At 47.8% G+C, this 20,000-nt stretch overlaps 1 protein-coding gene across 2 annotated transcripts; it reads left to right on the top strand.

Moving 5' to 3' along the window:
- The first annotated feature begins 9,334 nt into the window (after positions 1-9,334).
- ap5z1 (adaptor related protein complex 5 subunit zeta 1) lies at positions 9,335-17,579 on the top strand. Of its 2 annotated transcripts, XM_084437978.1 has the most exons (18): positions 9,335-9,424; positions 10,337-10,474; positions 10,643-10,826; positions 10,982-11,144; positions 11,264-11,376; positions 11,610-11,787; positions 11,883-11,924; positions 13,356-13,496; positions 13,619-13,656; positions 14,074-14,236; positions 14,382-14,560; positions 14,664-14,806; positions 14,963-15,081; positions 15,174-15,301; positions 15,454-15,551; positions 16,628-16,760; positions 16,860-17,074; positions 17,171-17,579. In XM_084437978.1, the coding sequence occupies exons 1-18, from the start codon at positions 9,384-9,386 to the stop codon at positions 17,421-17,423; spliced, it is 2,469 nt and encodes an 822-aa protein (XP_084294104.1). In that variant the 5' UTR covers positions 9,335-9,383; the 3' UTR covers positions 17,424-17,579. The 2 variants fall into 2 exon arrangements, with proteins under 2 accessions (XP_084294104.1, XP_084294105.1); XM_084437979.1 differs by lacking the exon at positions 11,883-11,924.
- Positions 17,580-20,000: the final 2,421 nt, after the last annotated feature.

The raw sequence follows: 20,000 nt of genomic DNA, 5'->3' as shown, positions 1-20,000 counted from the left end.
AATTGATTGAAAGTTCAGCTGCTGCGCAGCACTGGGTTTTGCGAAGGAAGAGGAAGGAGGAAGAGGAGACGAATGACAAATACACAAGGGTCTCTGCCCGGACCCAAATTATTTAAAACTTCATACTTAAATTAAAAATATCTTCAAAATCATGTGCTGACATCCGCACAGTAGGCTATAATGCCCGAGCAGGCTATGCATTAGCATAGCATTAGCATAGCCTATTTATTATGTCTGCATCACCCAGGGCTTGAACTCAGGCCTCTCCTTGAACTCACTACCTTATACAACTAAGGAAGGTAATGTTCTCAGACCTCCATTCTCTATGACCAGGACCAGTAGAGGAGACAGCCCTGCTAGCGCCTTATCCACCCCCATGGCGTCTAGTGGTGTGCTGGCAAAGGGACAATCTGAGCCGGACACTCCACGATCGCCCAAGGTCCACTGGAGACGAGGTCCTGAGCTCTCTCTGCATCATAAGCTCTTTTGCGAGAAGTTGGAAGGAGCCTATCAAAGAGCGCCTACTTCCACCTCCGACTCTCTAATGAAGAGGGCACCTGTCAAAGCCCCATCTGACCCAGTCCCTTCTGTCACAGTTCCCTCTGTCACCCCACCACTCTCCATGACCAGGACCAGTAGAGGAGACAGCCCCGCTAGCGCCTTATCCACCCCCATGGCGTCTAGTGGTGTGCTGGTAAAGGGACAATCTGACCCGGACGTTCCACGATCACCCGAGCCCCACTGGAGACGAGATCTGGAGCTCTCTCAGCGTCAGAGGCTCATTCGTAAGAAGTGGGAAGAAGTCTGTCAAGGGGCGACCACTTCCACCTTGGACTCTCTGATGAAGAGGGCACCTGACACAGCCCCGTCTGTCACAGGTCCATCTGACCCAGTCCCTTCTATCACAGCTCCATCTGTCAGACCACCATTCGCGATCACCAGGACCAGTAGAGGAGACAGCCCCGCTAGCACCTTATCCACCCCCATGGTGTCTAGTGGTGTGCTGGCAAAGGGACAATCTGAGCCGGACACTCCACGATTGCCCAAGGTCCACTGGAGACGAGGTCCTGAGCTCTCTCTGCATCATAAGCTCTTTTGCGAGAAGTTGGAAGGAGCCTATCAAAGAGAGCCTACTTCCACCTCCGACTCTCTAATGAAGAGGGCACCTGACAAAGCCCCATCTGACCCAGTCCCTTCTGTCACAGTTCCCTCTGTCACCCCACCACTCTCTATGACCAGGACCAGTAGAGGAGACAGCCCCGCTAGCGCCTTATCCACCCCCATGGCATCTAGTGGTGTGCTGGTAAACGGACAATCTGACCCGGACGTTCCACGATCACCCGAGCCCCACTGGAGACGAGATCTGGAGCTCTCTCGGCGTCAGAGGCTCATTCGTAAGAAGTGGGAAGAAGTCTGTCAAGAGGCGACCACTTCTGAAGAAGTCTGTCAGAGGCACCTGACACAGCCCCGTCTGTCACAGGTCCATCTGACCCAGTCCCTTCTATCACAGCTCCATCTGTCAGACCACCATTCGCGATCACCAGGACCAGTAGAGGAGACAGCCCCGCTAGCACCTTATCCACCCCCATGGTGTCTAGTGGTGTGCTGGTAAAGGGACAATCTGAGCCGGACACTCCACGATCGCCCAAGGTCCACTGGAGACGAGGTCCTGAGCTCTCTCTGCATCATAAGCTCTTTTGCGAGAAGTCTGACTACCATGTCCCTGCCTGACCCCCGCTTGCCTCTCCGACCTGATCCTGCCTGGCCCGTATTAAATAAACATGCCTCCGGGCTTCACCTCCAAGCCTTTTGAGTCTGCTTTTGGGTCCTCCTCCGCTAGCCCTAACATCCTCACACAGCTCCATCTGACAAACCACCACTCTCCATGACCTTCTTCATCATATCCACGTATGTTGTCTTCAGAGCACCACGTGTGGCTTTACCATGCTTGGGTTCCCAGAGGACAAGGTTTGAAGTGATGAGGTCAGGGCTTTCGATATGGTCAGCTATCCTTAGTCTCCACTGATGTATCTTTGTGTTCATCAGCAGTAGACCAATGTAGAGGTCAACAATGTTCATGTGTTCCATCCACAAGATGTCCTCGGCCGTACGGAGGTAGGTGTAGACTTGGTTAGGTGGGTAGGTAGGTAGGTCGGTGGGTAGGTAGGTAGGTGGGTAGATGGGTAAGTAGGTAGGTAGGTAGGTGGGTAGGTAGTTGGGTAGGTAGGTAGGTGACTAGGTAGGTAGGTAGTTAGATGGGTAGGTAGGTAGGTAGGTAGATGGGTAGGTAGGTAGATGGGTGGGTAGGTAGGTAGATAGATGGGTAGGTAGGTAGATAGGTAGATAGGTAGGTAGAGGGGTAGGTAGGTAGATGGGTGGGTAGGTAGGTAGGTAGGTAGGTAGATAGGTAGGTAGATGGGTAGGTAGGTAGGTAGGTAGATAGGTAGGTAGATGGGTAGGTAGGTAGATAGGTAGGTGGGTATTTAGATGGGTAGGTAGGTAGGTAGGTAGGTAGGTAGGTAGGTAGGTAGGTAGGTAGGTAGGTAGGTAGGTAGGTAGGTAGGTAGGTAGGTAGGTAGGTAGGTAGGTGGGTGAGTAAGTGGGTAGGGTCTATGCCTACCTCTTCAGGTCAAGGACGTCTGGTGGATGCAACACATGAACAAAGTTGACCTCTACATTGATCTACCTCTCCTGACCACAAAGATACGTCAGCGGAGACTGAGGATAGCCAGCCATAGGAAACGCCCTCCTGACCTCATCACTTCAAACCTTGTCCTCTGGGAACCCAAGCATGGTGAAGACACACGTGGTGCTCGAAAGATAAGTGGACATGCTGAGGAAGGACCCTGGCTACAGTGCTGATGAACTAAACTCTGGTATGCTGGACCAGGGTGTGTGGAGAAGGGTCATCTAGACCATCACCATCTACCTCATTGGCCTCAAAATTAGGTTTGTTCAGTTTGGGGTTACTTGTTATGTCTTGTGCTTGTACTGATTTCATTTGAGAATAAAGTCTCTGAACATTCTTTGCCTGTGGACTAAGAGACTTTGTGCAATAAAATGTGTAATAAAAATCAAATTAAAGCCGCAAGCAACAATGAGACGAGGTCCTACGGTTACGCCCCCTTAAAGCTCAATGAGATAACTTTTTTTATGGTTCAATATTCACTTTTACTTGCTATTAGTTTATGAATTGGCCTTAACAAGACCCCAAAAATCATTTTTGTGACATGAGACTGCATGTGAATTTATTATTTTAGTATTTCGGTATACTGGTTAGTACACTGGCGGGAAATCTTGTGGTGGAAACGGAAGTGACACGTTTCGTGTGTCACAACATCAGGAAGACAACAAACACTTCGCCCAGCGAAACAAAATCTACATGCACATACAAGAAAGAAGACTGGTATTTACCTGCATTGAAGCCATCCTTCCAGAAAGTAGCTACAATCTTCCAATCCAGTCTGCGCACGCACGTTTGTTATCATTTCCCCCCCCCATCATTACAGCGAGTGAGTGGGGGATTGTGGGAAGTGTGGTTCTTAACACGCAGTGCCAATTTTATCACGACCAGAGGGGCTGCCAAAGTGCCGAGTTATCTCATGTAGCTTTAAGACTAACAGGGTGAGACTGACCAGACAGACCTGGTAAATCCAGCAAGACCAGCTAATGACCAGCCATGGTTTGTAGCTGGCTCTCACCGGATTTACTTTGAATGAAGGAAAGCAATTTATAAACACTGCTGCTGGTGTTGTATAGTAGGTCTACTGTACATCTTTAAAACATAGTGATAGTTGACACTGTCCAGGGAAATTCTCAAATTTCTACTGGATTTTTATAACATGTAAATAATGTTTTGGAGTGACCTGTACACTGAATGAATCCGTCTCGGAAGTAGTTGTTTTAATTCAACAAACTTAAATGTATTTACAACAATAGTTACGTTTGTACATCTAACTGTTGAAAGTAATGTTTGCTGCACTATAATACTTTAACTGTACTGTAACTGATGAGATCCGTCCAGAAATACTGAAGACGCTGGGTGTTGAGGGGCTGTCTTGGTTGACACGCCTCTTTAACATTGCGTGGAAGTCCGGGTCAGTGCCAAAGGAGTGGCAGACTGGGGTGGTGGTCCCAATATTCAAAAAAGGGGACCAGAGGGTGTGTGCCAATTATAGAGGCATCACATTACTCGGCCTCCCAGGGAAAGTGTACTCCCAAGGTGCTGGAAAGGAGGGTCCGGCCGATAGTCGAACCCATCCAGGGCCATCCAATCCCTGTACACCCAGAGCGAGAGCTGTGTCCGGGTTCTCGGCAGTAAGTCGTCTTCCTTTCCGATGGGGGTTGTCCTCCGCCAGGGCTGCGCTTTGTCACCAATCCTGTTTGTGATTTTCATGGACAGGATATCGAGGCTTAGTCGTGCGGAGGTGGGTTTGCAGTTCGGTGAGCTGGGGATCGCGTCGCTGCTATTTGCAGATGATGTGGTCCTGATGGCATCATCTGCCTGCGACCTCCAGCACTCTCTGAATAGGTTCGCAACTGAGTGTGAAGCGGCTGGGATGAGAATCAGCACTTCTAAGTCTGAGGCCATGGCTCTCAGCAGGAAACCGGTGGTCTGTCCGCTCCAAGTAGGAAATGAGTCCTTACCCCAAGTGAAGGAATTCAAGTATCTGGGGGTCTTGTTCACGAGTGAGGGAACCATGGAGAGGGAGTTTGGCCGGAGAATCGGAGCAGCTTGTGCAGTTCTGCAGTCGCTTTACCCCACTGTTGTGACGAAAAGAGAGCTGAGCCAAAAGGCAAAGCTCTCAATCTACCGGTCTATCTTCGTCCCCATCCTCACCTATGGTCATGAAGGATGGGTCATGACCAAAAGAATGAGATCACGGATACAAGCGGCCGAAATTAGTTTTCTCCGGAGGGTAGCTGGGGTCTCCCTGAGAGATCGGGTGAGAAGTTCAGTCATCCGGGAGACTCGGAGTAGAGCCGCTGCTCCTTTGTGTCGAAAGGAGCCAGTTGACGTGGTTCGGGCATCTAGTGAGGATGCCTCCTGGGCGCCTCCCTAGGGAGGTGTTCCAGGCGTGTCCGGCTGGGAGGAGGCCACGGGGTAGACCCAGGACTAGGTGGCGGGACTATATCTCCGCACTGGCCTGGGAGCGGCTAAAGATTCCCCAGGCAGAGCTGGTTGATGCTGCCAGGGAAAGGGATGTCTGGGGCCCCCTGCTGGAACTGCTGCCTCCGCGACCTGACCCCGGATAAGCGGATGAAGATGGATGGATGGATGGATGGATAATACTGTAACAAATACAAATAAAATACAATAAAATACAAATAAAATAAAAAAAATAAAAAAAAGCTAATATTTGAATAATTAATGTCTAGTGCCTCAATCATCACCAGAGGAGCGGACTATTATACAGATATCAAACTGCAAGTATCTAATACATCTCAGAACTTTTTTATTCACTGAACCTTTGAGGGACAGATAATAAGCTTGTATTTCTGAAGCAAAGGCATTAAAAATAGTTTTTTTGTTTAAGTATTTGGATTTATGGTGGCCAGGATGAAATCACAGAGTCTGGAGGTGTTTGCCTCCCACTCCACACGCCAGGTGTGGTCCGCCAATCCTGCCTCGCTGATGTCAAGATCTCTGCATTGCTGCAGGAGATCCCGTCGAGATGCGTTACTGTCTTTGCCGCTCTTAAAAGAGCGCGGGGGGGACGTTTCCATTAAGGCAATAATTAATTTTTGATTGTACAGTCTGTATCTCATGGGTGCCTAGTCGAGCTACAAGCGGCATAGCCGTGTTGTAGCTCCTTTGCACGGAGGAGGGGGGAGGATGTTGTGATACTAACTTGTCCATTAGTGAGTACGACCTATTTACTTCACTGCCTTAAGCCCGCCCCATCATCCGGCTCGAGCCTGTAGAGCCCGCCTCCAACATCCGCTTGCTTTATTTTTCCTTAACCGGTAGTTCTCCTCGCATCTTCTTTTACAATTTTCGTCGGTTTTATGCCTGGTGATACCATCGCGAATGTTATCTACTCGAAACTTCACCATGTGCAGCCTACAGTAAAAACATTACAACAACTGTTCGTCTTCCGGTCCAGACCGGCTGATTATGCGATGCGTCATCGCGCTTCCGCTCTAGACCGGCGAAACAACACCGAACGAGAAAGGCCCCAGACTAGTACGACGTGACTGAGCCGGCCAGGGCTCCGGTCCCATTGGAAAACTGTGATGGGTCCGGCTCAAGCCGCAGAGTCTTCCCCTGTGGAAACAACAGACGTGACGACTGCAGGTCTCGCCGGTAATGTACTAGCACGTCCGTTAGTGAATACGACGAGAGTCACCAGACCGAGCTGGCCAGGGTTCCGGTCCCATCGGAAAACTTTGATGTGTCCGGTTCGAGACACGGAGTGTAACCGCAGCCGTGATGACCATAGTCTCGCCAGTGATGTTCTAACGCACCTGCAATTTCGAGCCACGGTGTCTTCCCCTGCCTTTTAGCAGACGTGACACCAGTCGGTCTCTCTTCTGAGGTTGATAAAGGGATGTGTGCACCCACGTCCGCCGTGGCCATACTGCCCTGTTTGAATGTGTCACAATCCCTTGGGCAGGAAGGGAATTAGCAGAGCGCTTGTCCTTCCGACGGCGGTCACAAACCAGTGGCGATTGCTCCTATAAGCCAGGGTAAGCCTGGCTTACCCATACAAATCCAAATAAAACTTGTTTTTTGCGCCTTCTTTCAGTGAAAGAGGGCACGAAAATCAACTTTCAGACTGTTTTGGACTTAAATGCGTCTTGTATTCTGTATTCTGCCATATCGCTTAATTTTCATCCGTGTTTAGCGTTTTGGTAGTGCTCCGTCTCCCCCTACAGTCCTCATGAAAATACAGTCCACTTTACAGTCCGTTGACAGCTGTCTTACTCATATGTATGTACATATCTGGCTTCAGTAGGCTACTGAAGCCCACTTCCCTCGCTCCAAGACCCAGGAGGATGTCCCCCTCTACTCCATCATCCAATCACTGGGGCCCAAGAAACAGGAAGAGGATGTGCACTACACCGCTGTGAAGTTGAACCCGCCCAGAGCTGCCCCCAAGTGGGCATATCCGGTCACTACAACAACATAACACGTGTTGGGTGGGGTTGACAACAGTGATGTCTGATTGGTGGCGCTTGTGCTGTTGCACTATAGGATTGTGGGTAGTGTATTTTTTTCTCGCGAAACAAGAGCAATTACTTGAGATATAATTCTGAAAAATGTCACACATCTATCATGTCATGAAAATGTCATAATCATGAAGGATTTATTGAGCGAACATTTGCAGTGAATATGAGGAGAGCATGGCTGGCTTCAGATGGCTCTAACAAAAAAGGATAATGCCACAGCTTATTTACACTTTAGGAAAACTGGACAAAACATTTTTAGTAGACCTACATACTGACGGGAATGAGTTGTGGAACTGATTGAATGAAAACTGAATGGATTGAACACAGATGGGACTGATTAAAAGTGATGTAAGCAGACTGGTCAGATGAAGAGACGCAAACAAGAAGAAGCAGTAACTGCTACAACTTAGGAACAAGTCCTGGTCTAGCTTTAGGCTGCACTAAGCTTTTATTTCTTTTTCATAATTATTTTTTTTCCCCTCCCCTAGAGGATGACAAACACATTTAAAAAATTCACCAAACTATACTGGGATACTTAAGGACAAACTGTGCACAAAGGCTAATAGCTAAGCTAAATGGAACTATGGGGATGTGTGCATGAAGTGGAGACTAATGACAAATGAGTATCAGCAGAATTGCTTTGACCATAATTTAAAAACTTTTAAATATCTTTAAAATCATGTCACAGCCCAATAAGTATGCATCCGCATTTTTATTCTGCATCACCCTGAGCATGAACTCACAAGTTTACACCAAGGGCAAGTCATGATCTTTCTTGAGTTACCTCCCAAGTGAGAAGCCATATATAGTTTCACACTATGACTAGGTCCCATTCATAATCAGTGCATTTGGCCAGGCTGTTTTCTCCTTCAAATCATCCCATCAGTGGAATTAAGGGCCACAATCAATTAGAGAGTCCTCAACCTTCTACTCATTTAAACGTAGTATTAATAAATGGCTCCTGGAGAACCAGCAGTGTCAACACTGATCTGTTGCGTGAGTGTGTGTGTGCTTGCGCGCGTGTGTGTGTGCCTGTGTGTGCACGCAGTCACTGAGAGTGGTGTGTGTGCGTGTGTGTGGGAGTGTGTGTGTGTGTGTGTGGGGGGGGGGGGTTATGTGTTTGTTACTGTATGGAGTAAGTTTTAGGTCAGGTGGACTACTCTGCTATGTTTTATGGACTGTGTTTGTAATTGTGTATTGTGAATTGTGATTTTTTTTATTCTGCCATCAACCTGACAAGGGACTACAGATGAAAATTTGCCTGCTGGCATATGTATTTATTTAAATGTTTATGAATATGTGCTGTCCCTATTTTAAATAAATAAACTAAAACTAAACTTAGGCAATCAAGGGTTGCATGTAAATGTCACTGGTGTTTGTAACATTGAAGTTTCAGCAGTTTCCACAAAATGTTTCTTAAAGGCACCACGAGAGGTAAAAAACTAAACCAAAGACTAAACAATAAAACCAAGGTACACACTCAACAAGTGGAGAACAAAAGACAAAGCTTACAAACTTACAAGATGGCACCGGAAACACCAGGGACAACGCACAGCTACAAATAATGAACAGACCAGTGGCATTAACATCTCATGTCATGAAGAACCTGGAGATGCTCAACATGTTCTACCAGTTTGTTGTTATGAAGGTCTTCTTCTTCTTCTTTTTATTATTTTTTTATTTGTACTATTTTCTCTATGAATACTATTTTCACTCTTTTGTGCTTTAGAACTTTGCACACCCTGTATATTGTGTATAGGCTAATGTATATTGTGCCTTTCTGTGCCTTATTGCACTACCTCCACTCCCTCTTTTGTACATTTCCATGCTTCTAATCACTGTCAACTCCCCACTGTCTCTCTCCGCTCCTCCTCTGCCTCCTGTCTACTAACACACACGTGTGTACACACAATAGCTTTTTTACACATGAAAATAAAATAATGTATTGGATATAAAAATATTTTGCATGATCATTTATTGGCAGTGCTGATGTGTCCTCGTCTTGACCATTGAGGTCTGGTTCCTAGTCCTCATTCTAGAGGAGAGGGTTTTATTTCGGACAAAACATAGCCCTCTGCTGGCGGTACTTGGCACTGCACCACTGTAAAGCGGAACTAAGAGGTCTCGTGATTTTCAGTCAGGGTTTTTTTCACGAGCGGACTGTTTACCATCCGCCTGAGTTTTGACTGGGGTGCTTGACGTTTGTCATTATGTATGCGGCTGGCCCAGAGAGTTTGGTCAAACAAGCAAGGTAAGGCAAATAAGCTACAGGTGAAATATCCTTTACCTCTGACGGCATCAGTAATGTGAGCTGTCATATTGCATAGTAGCTAACGTTAGGTGAGCTAGCTCTATTGTGTATTGTTGTGCACTAGCTAGATTTAGCTAGCACAGCTGGCTTATCACCGCCACCAGTATCTTTTAGAATCAGAATTTGGTTTATTTACAAAGTACAGCCACAAAGGTCTTCTATCTCATTATAACATGGATGACTAGATGGCATACGTGGCTTTATGTCATACCATAGGCTACTATAGCCTATACATACATACATACATACATACATACATACATACATACATACATACATACATACATACATATAATTGCAATCGAGTTACTGGACAATCCCTTAACATGGAAAACACAACGCTGAGCGAAATGAAGTCCGTCACAATGGTGCCATGACCTGGATGTCCAGTGGTGTGGAGTGAATTTAGAGGACTGAGTGTAATCGAGTGAATCGTGAGGCCTCGTAAACCCTTGTGGAGTGAGTGTTGTCCTCCGAGGTGGTGGTAGCGAGTAGCGGGTGAAACTCACTCCCCTAGTATAAAGGATGTGCTAACGACTCTGCTTATAGAGATATCTTTCTTGCATAGTTGTTAGCACATCTGACTTGCGAGCACAATGTTGCAGGTTCGCATCCCGCCCTGGACAATCCCTTAACATGGGTCAAAGGAACAAGTGACATGGAAAAAACAACACAGTGTGAACTACTTGGGCTAACATTATTATCATATGTTAGCTTGAGTTTCATGGTGGCACCTGACATTTACCATTTATGGCAAACTGTTAATGGTTGCTGTGTCAAGTGCTTATTTCCACCTACATCTGTGTTTTTTTGTCGCTGTCCTCGACGTCGCCTTCCTGTGGATGAGTGCAGGGAGATCCAGGAGCCTGAACTGCAGAAGTTCAACAGCAGGATCACCAAGCTTCTGCATCGGAAGGACCATGGACACGAGACAGTGGACTCACTACAGAGACTGCACCTAATTCTCTCTGCCACCAAATTCACCAGAACGTAAGACGCTAGCCATCTGTTTTCATCTGTTTCTCGGGGTCTGTGGCTGCCTCTGTCACTGTTTCCATCTGCATCTGTCTCTGCCTCCACTCCTGTCTAACTCTACCTGTCTGTCACTACATTCAAATGTGGTCACGGTAATGTTACTTGTGTCTTTGCTAACCATAGGCTGCCGGAGGAGCTGCAGAGGCACCTGGCCACCCTGCTGGTCTCTTCCTCTGTGGAGCAGCTGCAGGTGCTGAGCAGCATGGTCCTCAGGGAGACGCTGCCCCCTACTGGCCAGGGACAGACCTACAACCTACTGGACCACAGCCCACTGACTAGCCACACTGCTGCCTTACTGCTCTCACAGGTAAACACACACACACACGCACAAACTCCACCATTGCATAGTTTCTGCTAAGAGTTGACTATTATCATTATCAGCTGCAGAACAGTGTGTGTGTGTGTGTGTGTGTGTGTGTGTGTGTGTGTGTGTGTGTGTGTGTGTGTGTGTATCTGTCTCAGACGGGGTCCCAGAGAGATTTGTCAGCGCTCTCCTCTCTCGTCCTGCGCAGCCTGGATGCACGGCCAACAGACGGACCGCCTCACACACACACACACTCTAACGCTCACTCTCTGCCCATCCTGAATGCCATCATCACCCATAGCCCAGAGAGCCTTACCGAAGGTGAGACTCACACACACACACATATTTATGAGAGAGAGATATGGCTGTTTTGACTTTGTGTGTGTGTGTGTGTGTGTGTGTGTGTGTGTGTGTGTGTGCGCGCGCGTACATCGTTGTAGATCATGAGACCTTGCTCAGTAAGAAGATGGTTGATTGGCTGCGCTACGCCAGTACTCAGCAAGGGGGGGTGTTGTCTTCAGGAGGATTCTTCGCCGGGCCCAGATCTCGTCAGGTGACTGAGCTGAACACTGATCCTCAGTCTGTAGTGGCTTATTTTATTTTATTACTTTGAAGTAGCTATTTTCTACTGTTTTTCACTTGCATGTGTCCTCTCAGTGAAGCTATGTTTCTTACTATCTAAAGTACATCTTATAAGAAGTGTGTGTGTGTGTGTGTGTGTGTGTGTGTGTGTGTGTGTGTGTGTGTGTGTGTGTGTGTGTGTGTGTGTCCTTCGTGTGCGCGTAGCCGGGGTCCATAGCAGAGCTGGACGGCACTGTGTCAGGGGATTTCTTCACGGTGCTGTGTGTGAGTCAGGGCTTCTCCGAGGACCAGTGGATGAACGTCCACTCCTTCTCCATGCTCCGCCATTGGCTGTTGACGTACCACTCTGCTGCCGATGGCAACGCCAGCGGCACAGACACTGGTATAACCACGCCCTTAACCCCTGACCGCTAGCCTAAGAAGTGTTGTGATTGGCTGCTGACTGTGACTGGCCTTATTACTCCTCTGTGCTTTTAGCAGCTCCGGTAAACAAACTGCTGCTCAGTGTCCTCTCTCACGGTAAGGTGTGTGTGTGTGTGTGCAGGGCGGGCATGCCTTTGTATGAGAGACACACGTGTGTGTGTGTGTGTGTGTGGGGGGGGGTCTGCGTGTGTGTGTCTGTGTGGCAGGTGGAAGGTAACATGGCAGGGCAGCATTGATGGACTCCCAGCCCTCTCATACTATCTCTTTCTGCAACACACCCCTGAGGCCGGCCTCCCTCCTCCTGGACCGCTCGGTGCCGTCGTGTCTGTGCGCCTCTTACCTCCTTCAGGACCTTCTCTGAATCAGGAGCAGAGTTCCTTCTGTCCCTATCCGCCTCAGTGAAGATACATGCATGATGACTCTGTCTAATGAGCGATTGACCTCTCCCTCTAACTCTGATTGGCTGCGGTGTTCGGCCCTCTCCTGATACACACGCGAGACGTAAACGGTTGAGGCGCAGCATGTCAGGACCGTGCAGTTCACCGGCTTCCAGTCCAGCCCGGGATTCTACGTCTGCAGCTGTAGATAGCAGCGGGGTGAGCTGAACCATGTCAGCAGCTCCAGATCGCGGCGTACTAGTAATTAGTTTCGCCGTCATGAATCACTGGACTTCATACTGTGTCTCAACGTTCAGTCTCACCTCAGTATTACCTCCAATCATCTTTCTCGCTAAATCTTGTCACCTGACAGTGACATTTAACCTCCATCTTTGATTACCGCCGTGACAGAGCAGGGCGAGAGGTAATGTTTTCGGTGGCGTGTGTAGGTGGGTGCATTTGTTTCTTTGTTTGTTTGTCTGTTAGCAAGATTATGCAAAAACTACTGGACCGATTTTCATGAAACTCGTGGAAGGGTGTAGCATGGTCCAACTTAGAACCCATTACATTTTGGAGTGGATCCGAATCATGGCCCAGATCCATGAATGAAAACAAAATTTAGAAAAGCCAGTTCCCTGGGTGGGGAGCTAGAGACACAGGGTTTGGACTGGGAGAGAGAGCCCGGAGTGCACCGCACTGCCCCCCACCACCTGCAACCCGAGGGGGGCGCCACAGAGCCTCCCAAACACAGCCACCAGTCACCTCCAGCCACCTCCAGTCAATTTTTAGACTTGGGCTCAGGAACGCTTATTTCTCCAGGGTAAAAATAAGTGGGAGAACTCCACCGATTTGGGCTCAGGAGCCAAAAATTTATTGTCAATGGGTGGGTGGGGGGTGGGGGCCGAAACGGCCATATCTCAATGAGGGAATGTCATAGAGACAAGGGGTTTTGACTTGCATTAAGCTCTTGATCTAACGATTGCAGCAAAACAAACATGCCCTGCTCGCACGCACATGTGCACAGACCCAGCTACAAAATGCATTCATGGGCGGAGGTCTGTGCTCTCTGAGCCACATTTCTAGTTTTGGATTTTATCTGATTATTTATTAGGATTTTTTTTTTTTTTAACTCTGACCCCTGGGCTTGCAGATGACCGCTCCGAGATAGAGGGTTCGGTGGTTTCCATGGTTTCTGTCAGTTCCTCCTCCAGTCGACTGCTTCCACCCAAAGAGCGCCTGAGAGAGAAGGCCTTCCAGTACTGCCAGCGACTCATCGAACAGAGTGACCGCAGTGAGTGTGTGTGTGTGTGTGTGTGTGTGTGTGTGTGTGTGTGTGTGTGTGTGTGGTCAGATGTTTGATACTGTTTGCGTACTGCAGTTATTCTGAACGCTTGCTTCTTTTGTATGACGTAGAGGCTCTCAAAAGAACCGACGCAGAGCTGCAGAAAGCGGTGAGTCTGTCTGTCGTGGTCTAACTTCATATACACAGTAACACTCATCAACACTACAAACTCAACATCATGGACACAGACATAGTCATCCGTGATCGGATGGGATATGTAGATGAGGATGATACTGATAGACTGATAGACATAAAGATAGTATAATAAATTGCCAGTTTGGGAACATTTCAATGTCTAACTGAGTACCTAGGACTGGAATGAGGAACTGATTAGCACTGATAAGATACTGTAAGGACAAGTGATGACAAGAATTCCAATGTACCTGTACTTGTTACACATGGCGAATAAACTTCCTATTCTATTCTAAAATTCATTCCACAAACTACCCCCATAGAATACATACATACATACACACATATCCCCACATATCTCTGACCATCTTGTTGTTGTTGTGGTTGTTGTTAGTGCCTGGTGGAGGCGGTATGTATCCTGGACTGTGTGTGTGCGGAGGACGCCTCTCTGGTGTACCGAGCGTTCCCGTGTGTGAAGGCCCTCTGCGGTCGCCTCAGCTCCGACCTCACCTACGCCAGAGTCCTTCTTCCCATCGCACAGTTCTACCTCCACCACGGTCAGCCTGTGTGTGTGTGTGTGTACTGATCATGCATATAGCCCATTGTAAGTGCTGTTGGGTATCATTTAGACTGTGTGTGTGTGTGTGTGTGTGTGTGTGTGTGTGTGTGTGTGTGTGTGTGTGTGTGTGTGTGTGTGTGTAGGCGAGACTGCTGTAGTGGATGGTGAGTGTGTGTGGAGGTTGGTGTTGGGACGCTTCCCTGCCGAGCTGTTCACCGATCCGTTCCTGGCCCACGAGCTGCTCCGCTTCCTCAGGTTCAACCTGCCTCTGCTACAACAGAGAGTCCCCCTGTACACACACTCCTTCCCCAACCTCCTCAAGGTGAGACACACACACACATTTGCTTATATGGTCTTATAGACCTCTCACTCTCTCTTTCTCTCCGTTTCTGCCCCTCCCTCTCTCGCTCTCTCTCTCTCTGTAGTTCCTAGCATGGGACAGTCCAGCAGTAATAGATGATTTTGTGGATCTGCTGCCCTCACTGGTGACAGCAGGTACTGCAGTGGAGCTGTTGCACTCTCTACTGGACCTGCCCTGTCTCAGTGCTGCCCTGTTCCTACAGTTCAGGTACACACACACATACATACATACACACACACACACACATACACACACATACATAAATACATATACACACACACACATACATAAATGACACTCCTACTCACTTCTTGGTGTGTGTGTGTGTGTGCGTGTGTGCGTGCGTGCGTGCGTGTATATCAGGTCGACATGTTTCCCCATATCAGAGCCAGGTGGACGTGGCCTGTTGTCACTGGAGGCGTTCCGTAGCCCCTCCCACCGTGGGCTGTTTCTCTTCCTGCTTCGAGGGGAGGCGGGGTCAGGTGACCATGACAGTTCCAAGGATTATAAACACCGGTGGGGGATTGCATAATGGACAATAGAAGGATTTTTTTGTTTTTATGATACTCCCTAGGTGACACCATAGACCGCCTGAGTGAGCTCCACGAACTACTGGCAGAGGCCGTTGATTGGCCAAGGGTCATCCAATGCGCTCAGACCGTCCCTGTGCTGCTGCATGTCTACTTCAACACAGTCATCACGGTAACAGGACACAACAACATGTATCTGACTATCATGCTAACCACCAGAGACATGTAGCGAGACATATTAAAGGGTGCACTGTGGTGTGTGTGTTCAGGTGGCTGTCTCATCATGTCGTCCATATCAAAGGGTGTATATGACGTGTGTTCCAGGTGGCGGATGACAAGTTGCTGGGTCAGCTGATCCTGGTGCTGTTGGAGAGAAGCAGTCTGCTCCTCAACATCACCAAATACACTCAGGAGGTACACCGGTGAGTACGCACACGCGCGCACACACACACACACACACACTCAGGGTCACATTCAGACACACACTAGTCTCACCATTCCGGACTTTGCAGATCTCCGCCACCGAAATTCAGGAGACATGTCCACTGACAATCTTTGCTAGAACAGCACCGAAAACCGACGTTACCAATCACAGCCACTGCCTACATCTCCCAATAGGGTGAAGGACCCGCCTTACCGGAAATGATGTCCTCCCCCTATCTTCGTCCCTAGTGAAACAAACTGGAGTGGAGAATCCAATCATTAAATCAAAACATTTTGCCACTTTGGATTGGTTCTGCAATGCAGGTTCAATCTCTCAAATTGTAACCACGCACTTTTAGCAACTAAAATCTGGACAAATGTCCTCAGAGTCTAGTTCAGTACAGCATTTAGAGAGTCTAGACACACACACAAACTGCTAAAGCAACCAAAGAGTTTTTCAAGGCAAACAAGTGGAATGTTCTGCAATGGCCAAGTCAGTCACCTGACCTGCATCTAATTGAGCATGTATTTCACTTGCTTAAGACGAAACTGAAGGGAAACCGCCCAAAGAACAAGCAGGAAGTGAAGACAGTTGCAGTAGAGGCCTGGCAGAGCAACACCAGGGACGAAACCCGGCGTCTGGTGATGTCTATGGGTTCCAGACTTCAGGCTGTCATTGACTGCAACAAATTGGCAACCAAATATTAAAAGTGACAATTTGATTTATGATTATGTTAGTGTGTCGTCATATACAACGGCCGATATCAAAGTTTCGTCAAACGGTGCACTCTCGAGATATAGCCCGTTGCCGCTAACACTCAATGGATCCATAGGTGCATAGACAAAATCCCTCAGAAACACCATTAACTCTCATTTTCAAAGACAGGAAACTCACAGAGTGGTCACTGGTCTCCGTTGATGTTCTGGCAAAAAAAAAAGCCAGAAATATGCTTCCGATCGCTACAAATATGCTTCCGATATTTATGGACCTGACTGTATATTGGAGGGGTTAGTGTCCCTTCCAGGCATGGTCAGTAACAACATTCTCTCTCTCCTTCTCTCTGTATCTCTATAGAGTGTTCAGCTGCCACCTGCTGAGGCTGTGTAAGCTCCACCCCTCTTTGATTGTGGACCAATCTCACGAGCTGCTAGAGTTTGCCGGGACCGCAGCCAATGTCTACTGCAAGGAGGAGTTGTACACACACATGGTAAGGATGTAGTACACGTGTGTGTGTTTGGTGTGAGAGTGGATCAATCCATAGTCTTAATCAGGATGGTAACAGTATGTGCTTGAACCTGTGTTTCAGGTGTGGGTGCTGGGTGAGTACCTGTCTGGATCATGTGACGCTCGTTGTTCCGTGGAACTCATCACTTCCTGTTTTGAGGCATTGGAGGCGGTGCTGTTTGAAATCACTTCCTCCGCCCCACCCTCTGGACAGTCTTGCCCCGCCCCAAGGGTCATCACCTCCCTGATGAGTGCGCTCGCTAAACTGGCGTCACGCTCACACGACCTCATACCCAGGTAACACACACACAGACATCCTTTTTCCCAGACTTTTAAACCCATGCAGACTTGTGAATAATAGTGCAACCCTGTTCAACGTGTGTGTGTTTGCAGGGTATCTCTGTTCCTCTCTAAGCTGCGTACCCTGTCCAGGGGCGCCTCAGTGCCCTGGTGCTCCAACGAGGAGGATGTGGTTTCCATAGTAACCCGAGGGGAAGAGCTGTGGTCCCTGCTGAAGCTTCCGAGTGTGGCTCAGAGTGTTCTAACTCCGCCTCCCCGTGCCACCACCCCCCAGTGGCATAGAGACGCTAACTTATCCCTGCCATTAAGACTCAGAGCACTGACGGGCTTCACACACTCACACTGACACAGACACACACATCCTACTTCTCCTCCTTAAGACTAGTACAAGCTATGGCTCATTGTTCTGTGAGGCGTGAGCCATAGCTTATCATACAGTATACACTAGGCTTTACCCTACATTCACACTTTTCCTTTTATTTCATATAATGGATGAATTTCATCAAGCCCTTAACTGATAAATCTCAGATATTTTGTACTGTATTTTTATTTAAATAAATGATGACTAATATATGCATGTTCTGTCACCATGTTCATTCAACACACACTAATGACCCACGCCGAAGGTTCTAAGTCTCTCATACATCTCTTTAATTCAGCTTCTCTGAATTTAATTTTACAAAATAGAATCTGATAGAAATTTCATTCCTGAGCAAGAGTTACTGATAACAGTTTAACAAGACATAAAAATTAGACTGGCTGATCGAGACAGTGCAGCTCTGTGGGGGAAAAAAGATAGCAATGATCATCTTTTAAAGGTGCTCAGTTCGATTTCTCTTTTCTTTTTTCGGCCACTAGGTGGGGCAGTGGTGCAGTGTATCAGATATAAACAAGTGGCAGTTTTCACTCCTTACTCCATACTGTGTCCGTTCAGGGGGTGGGGCTCAGCGCCGGGCCGGCTTCGCTCATAATAAAAATAAATTCTGCATTTGCTCCACAGGCAACACCGTTGGCTATATTTTCTGTACAGATATTATGACTCCCCTGGACCTATTTATTGCATATATTAGAATTTATTTTGTACAAAAAGTGCAGTAAATCGAACAGAGCACCTTTAAGAGAATCAGACTTTTATAAAAGGTGTAAACTAAATTGTATGTACTGTAGATCTGATCGTCAATGCTTCCATTATCACAGTGGATTATTGCCATCATGCTGTTGATGGTAAGATTATTACTCCAGGAATAGAAAATGTATTAGATTATTACTCCTGGTATTCATTATAAAAACAGTTCAACACTGAAGACAGAGTAGAAATCATAAGAGTCAGTTCAATTAGTAACATGTTAGAATCATAGTACTATACCATAAGGCTCTACCTGTGTCCTGTCCCCCACACCTAGCCCCTGGCCACAGAGCTGAAATACTGTAACTGAGGTAAGGTTGTCTGCAACAGAGGACTACAATTACACTGGCTTAGTGGTACTTAGAAATAGCTCTTCACTTGAAGTGCAAACACTGTCAAAAGTGCTCAGTTAGCTGAGAGAAAACTAGTATGGATACTTCATGTTTGTGGATCTGTGGATGTAGCAGTTAGCACCATAGATTAAGAATGACTTGGTTAGCGTTAGCTCTACAAGGTTTAGTGTCCTATCCTCTTGCCCCAGTTTGCCTCCTTGTTGTGCTTCCATCACCGTTGGTGGTCAGTCACAGTCCAGGCACCATGGTTCAGCTGGAGCCCAGGTCAGGTGTTGTCTAGTCTACCAATCAGTCAATAAAGATGAGGTCAATTTGGTCATTGTGCTCAGTTGTTGGTCTAAATGGCGGGTGTGGTCCACATGGTCAGTCACCTGGCCTGGACAGGTATACACTACCTGGGGTGAGTTCAGCCCCGACAAGACGTTGCAAAACATTTACTGAAATGAAAACGGTGGCGCGTTGAACACCTTGTGTGTTATGCAAGCATTGCACCTATGGCAGCTGAGAAGATACGGCGAGGTTCACATATCAGTCTGCTGATTAGGTAACACCTCTGACACACCCACCAAACGAGAGAAACCCTAGCTCGAAGCCCGTCGCACACCGTTTCACACCTTTTCGAGGAACATGTCGTTCAGCTTGGAAACCGTAGCAAAACGGTGCACACTGTTTTTAGATTGAACTCACGCCTGGTGTGTCTTACAGGCCTGGGCTGCGTTCCGAATCGCATACTTTTACTTCTTTCTACCAGTACCTACTACAGTTGCCCTTAGAAAGTACGTACTTTACAAGCAGTAGGCATCCAATTGGGACATACTACCTTGTCATAACATTGCGCCTTGAAATTTGCCCACATCCGTTGCTGTCAGACATTTGTCTACAGCTGTCACGACTAGCACATTTCCGCTGCGCACAGGATTGTGGGTCAGAATAGCCAGAACAGCCTGCTGGCTTGCATACTGCAAAATACGACCGGATATAGTAGAACATCCTGGTATTTTTGCCATACTGCATGTGGTATACTATGTATTGGGACATACTACATCCTGTTTTGGCATACTATATAGTAGGGTAGTATGCGATTCGGAACGCAGCTCTGGTCTGCCTGGTGGTCTATATGGGTGTGGTCCAGGTGGAGACTATATGGGTGGGTTCCAGGCGTAGTCTTTATGGGTGTGGTCCAGGCGCAGTCTATATGGGTGTGGTCCAGACGGAGTCTATATGGGTGTGATCCAGGCGGAGTCTATATGGGTGTGGTCCAGGCAGAGTCTATATGGGTGTGGTCCAGGCGGAGTCTATATGGGTGTGGTCCAGGCGGAGTCTATATGGGTGTGGTCCAGGCGGAGTCTATATGGGTGTGGTCCAGGTGGAGCCTATATGGGTGTGGTCCAGGCGGAGTCTATATGGGTGGGGTCCAGACGGAGTCTATATGGGTGGGTTCCAG

This window comes from Borostomias antarcticus, assembly GCF_949987555.1.
Source record: "Borostomias antarcticus genome assembly, chromosome: 5".
Lineage (NCBI taxonomy): Eukaryota > Metazoa > Chordata > Actinopteri > Stomiiformes > Stomiidae > Borostomias > Borostomias antarcticus.
This window is presented reverse-complemented; position numbering and strand designations above follow the sequence as displayed.

What these genes read in the sequence shown, in the direction of transcription:
- ap5z1 (XM_084437978.1), top strand. Translation starts at nt 9,384, where the DNA reads ATGTATGCGGCTGGCCCAGAGAGTTTGGTCAAACAAGCAAG. An exon ending in CCCAGAGAGCCTTACCGAAG is followed by an intron (nt 11,145 to 11,263) that starts GTGAGACTCACA and finishes ACATCGTTGTAG; the next exon opens with ATCATGAGACCTTGCTCAGT. An exon ending in ACTTCAACACAGTCATCACG is followed by an intron (nt 15,302 to 15,453) that starts GTAACAGGACAC and finishes CGTGTGTTCCAG; the next exon opens with GTGGCGGATGACAAGTTGCT.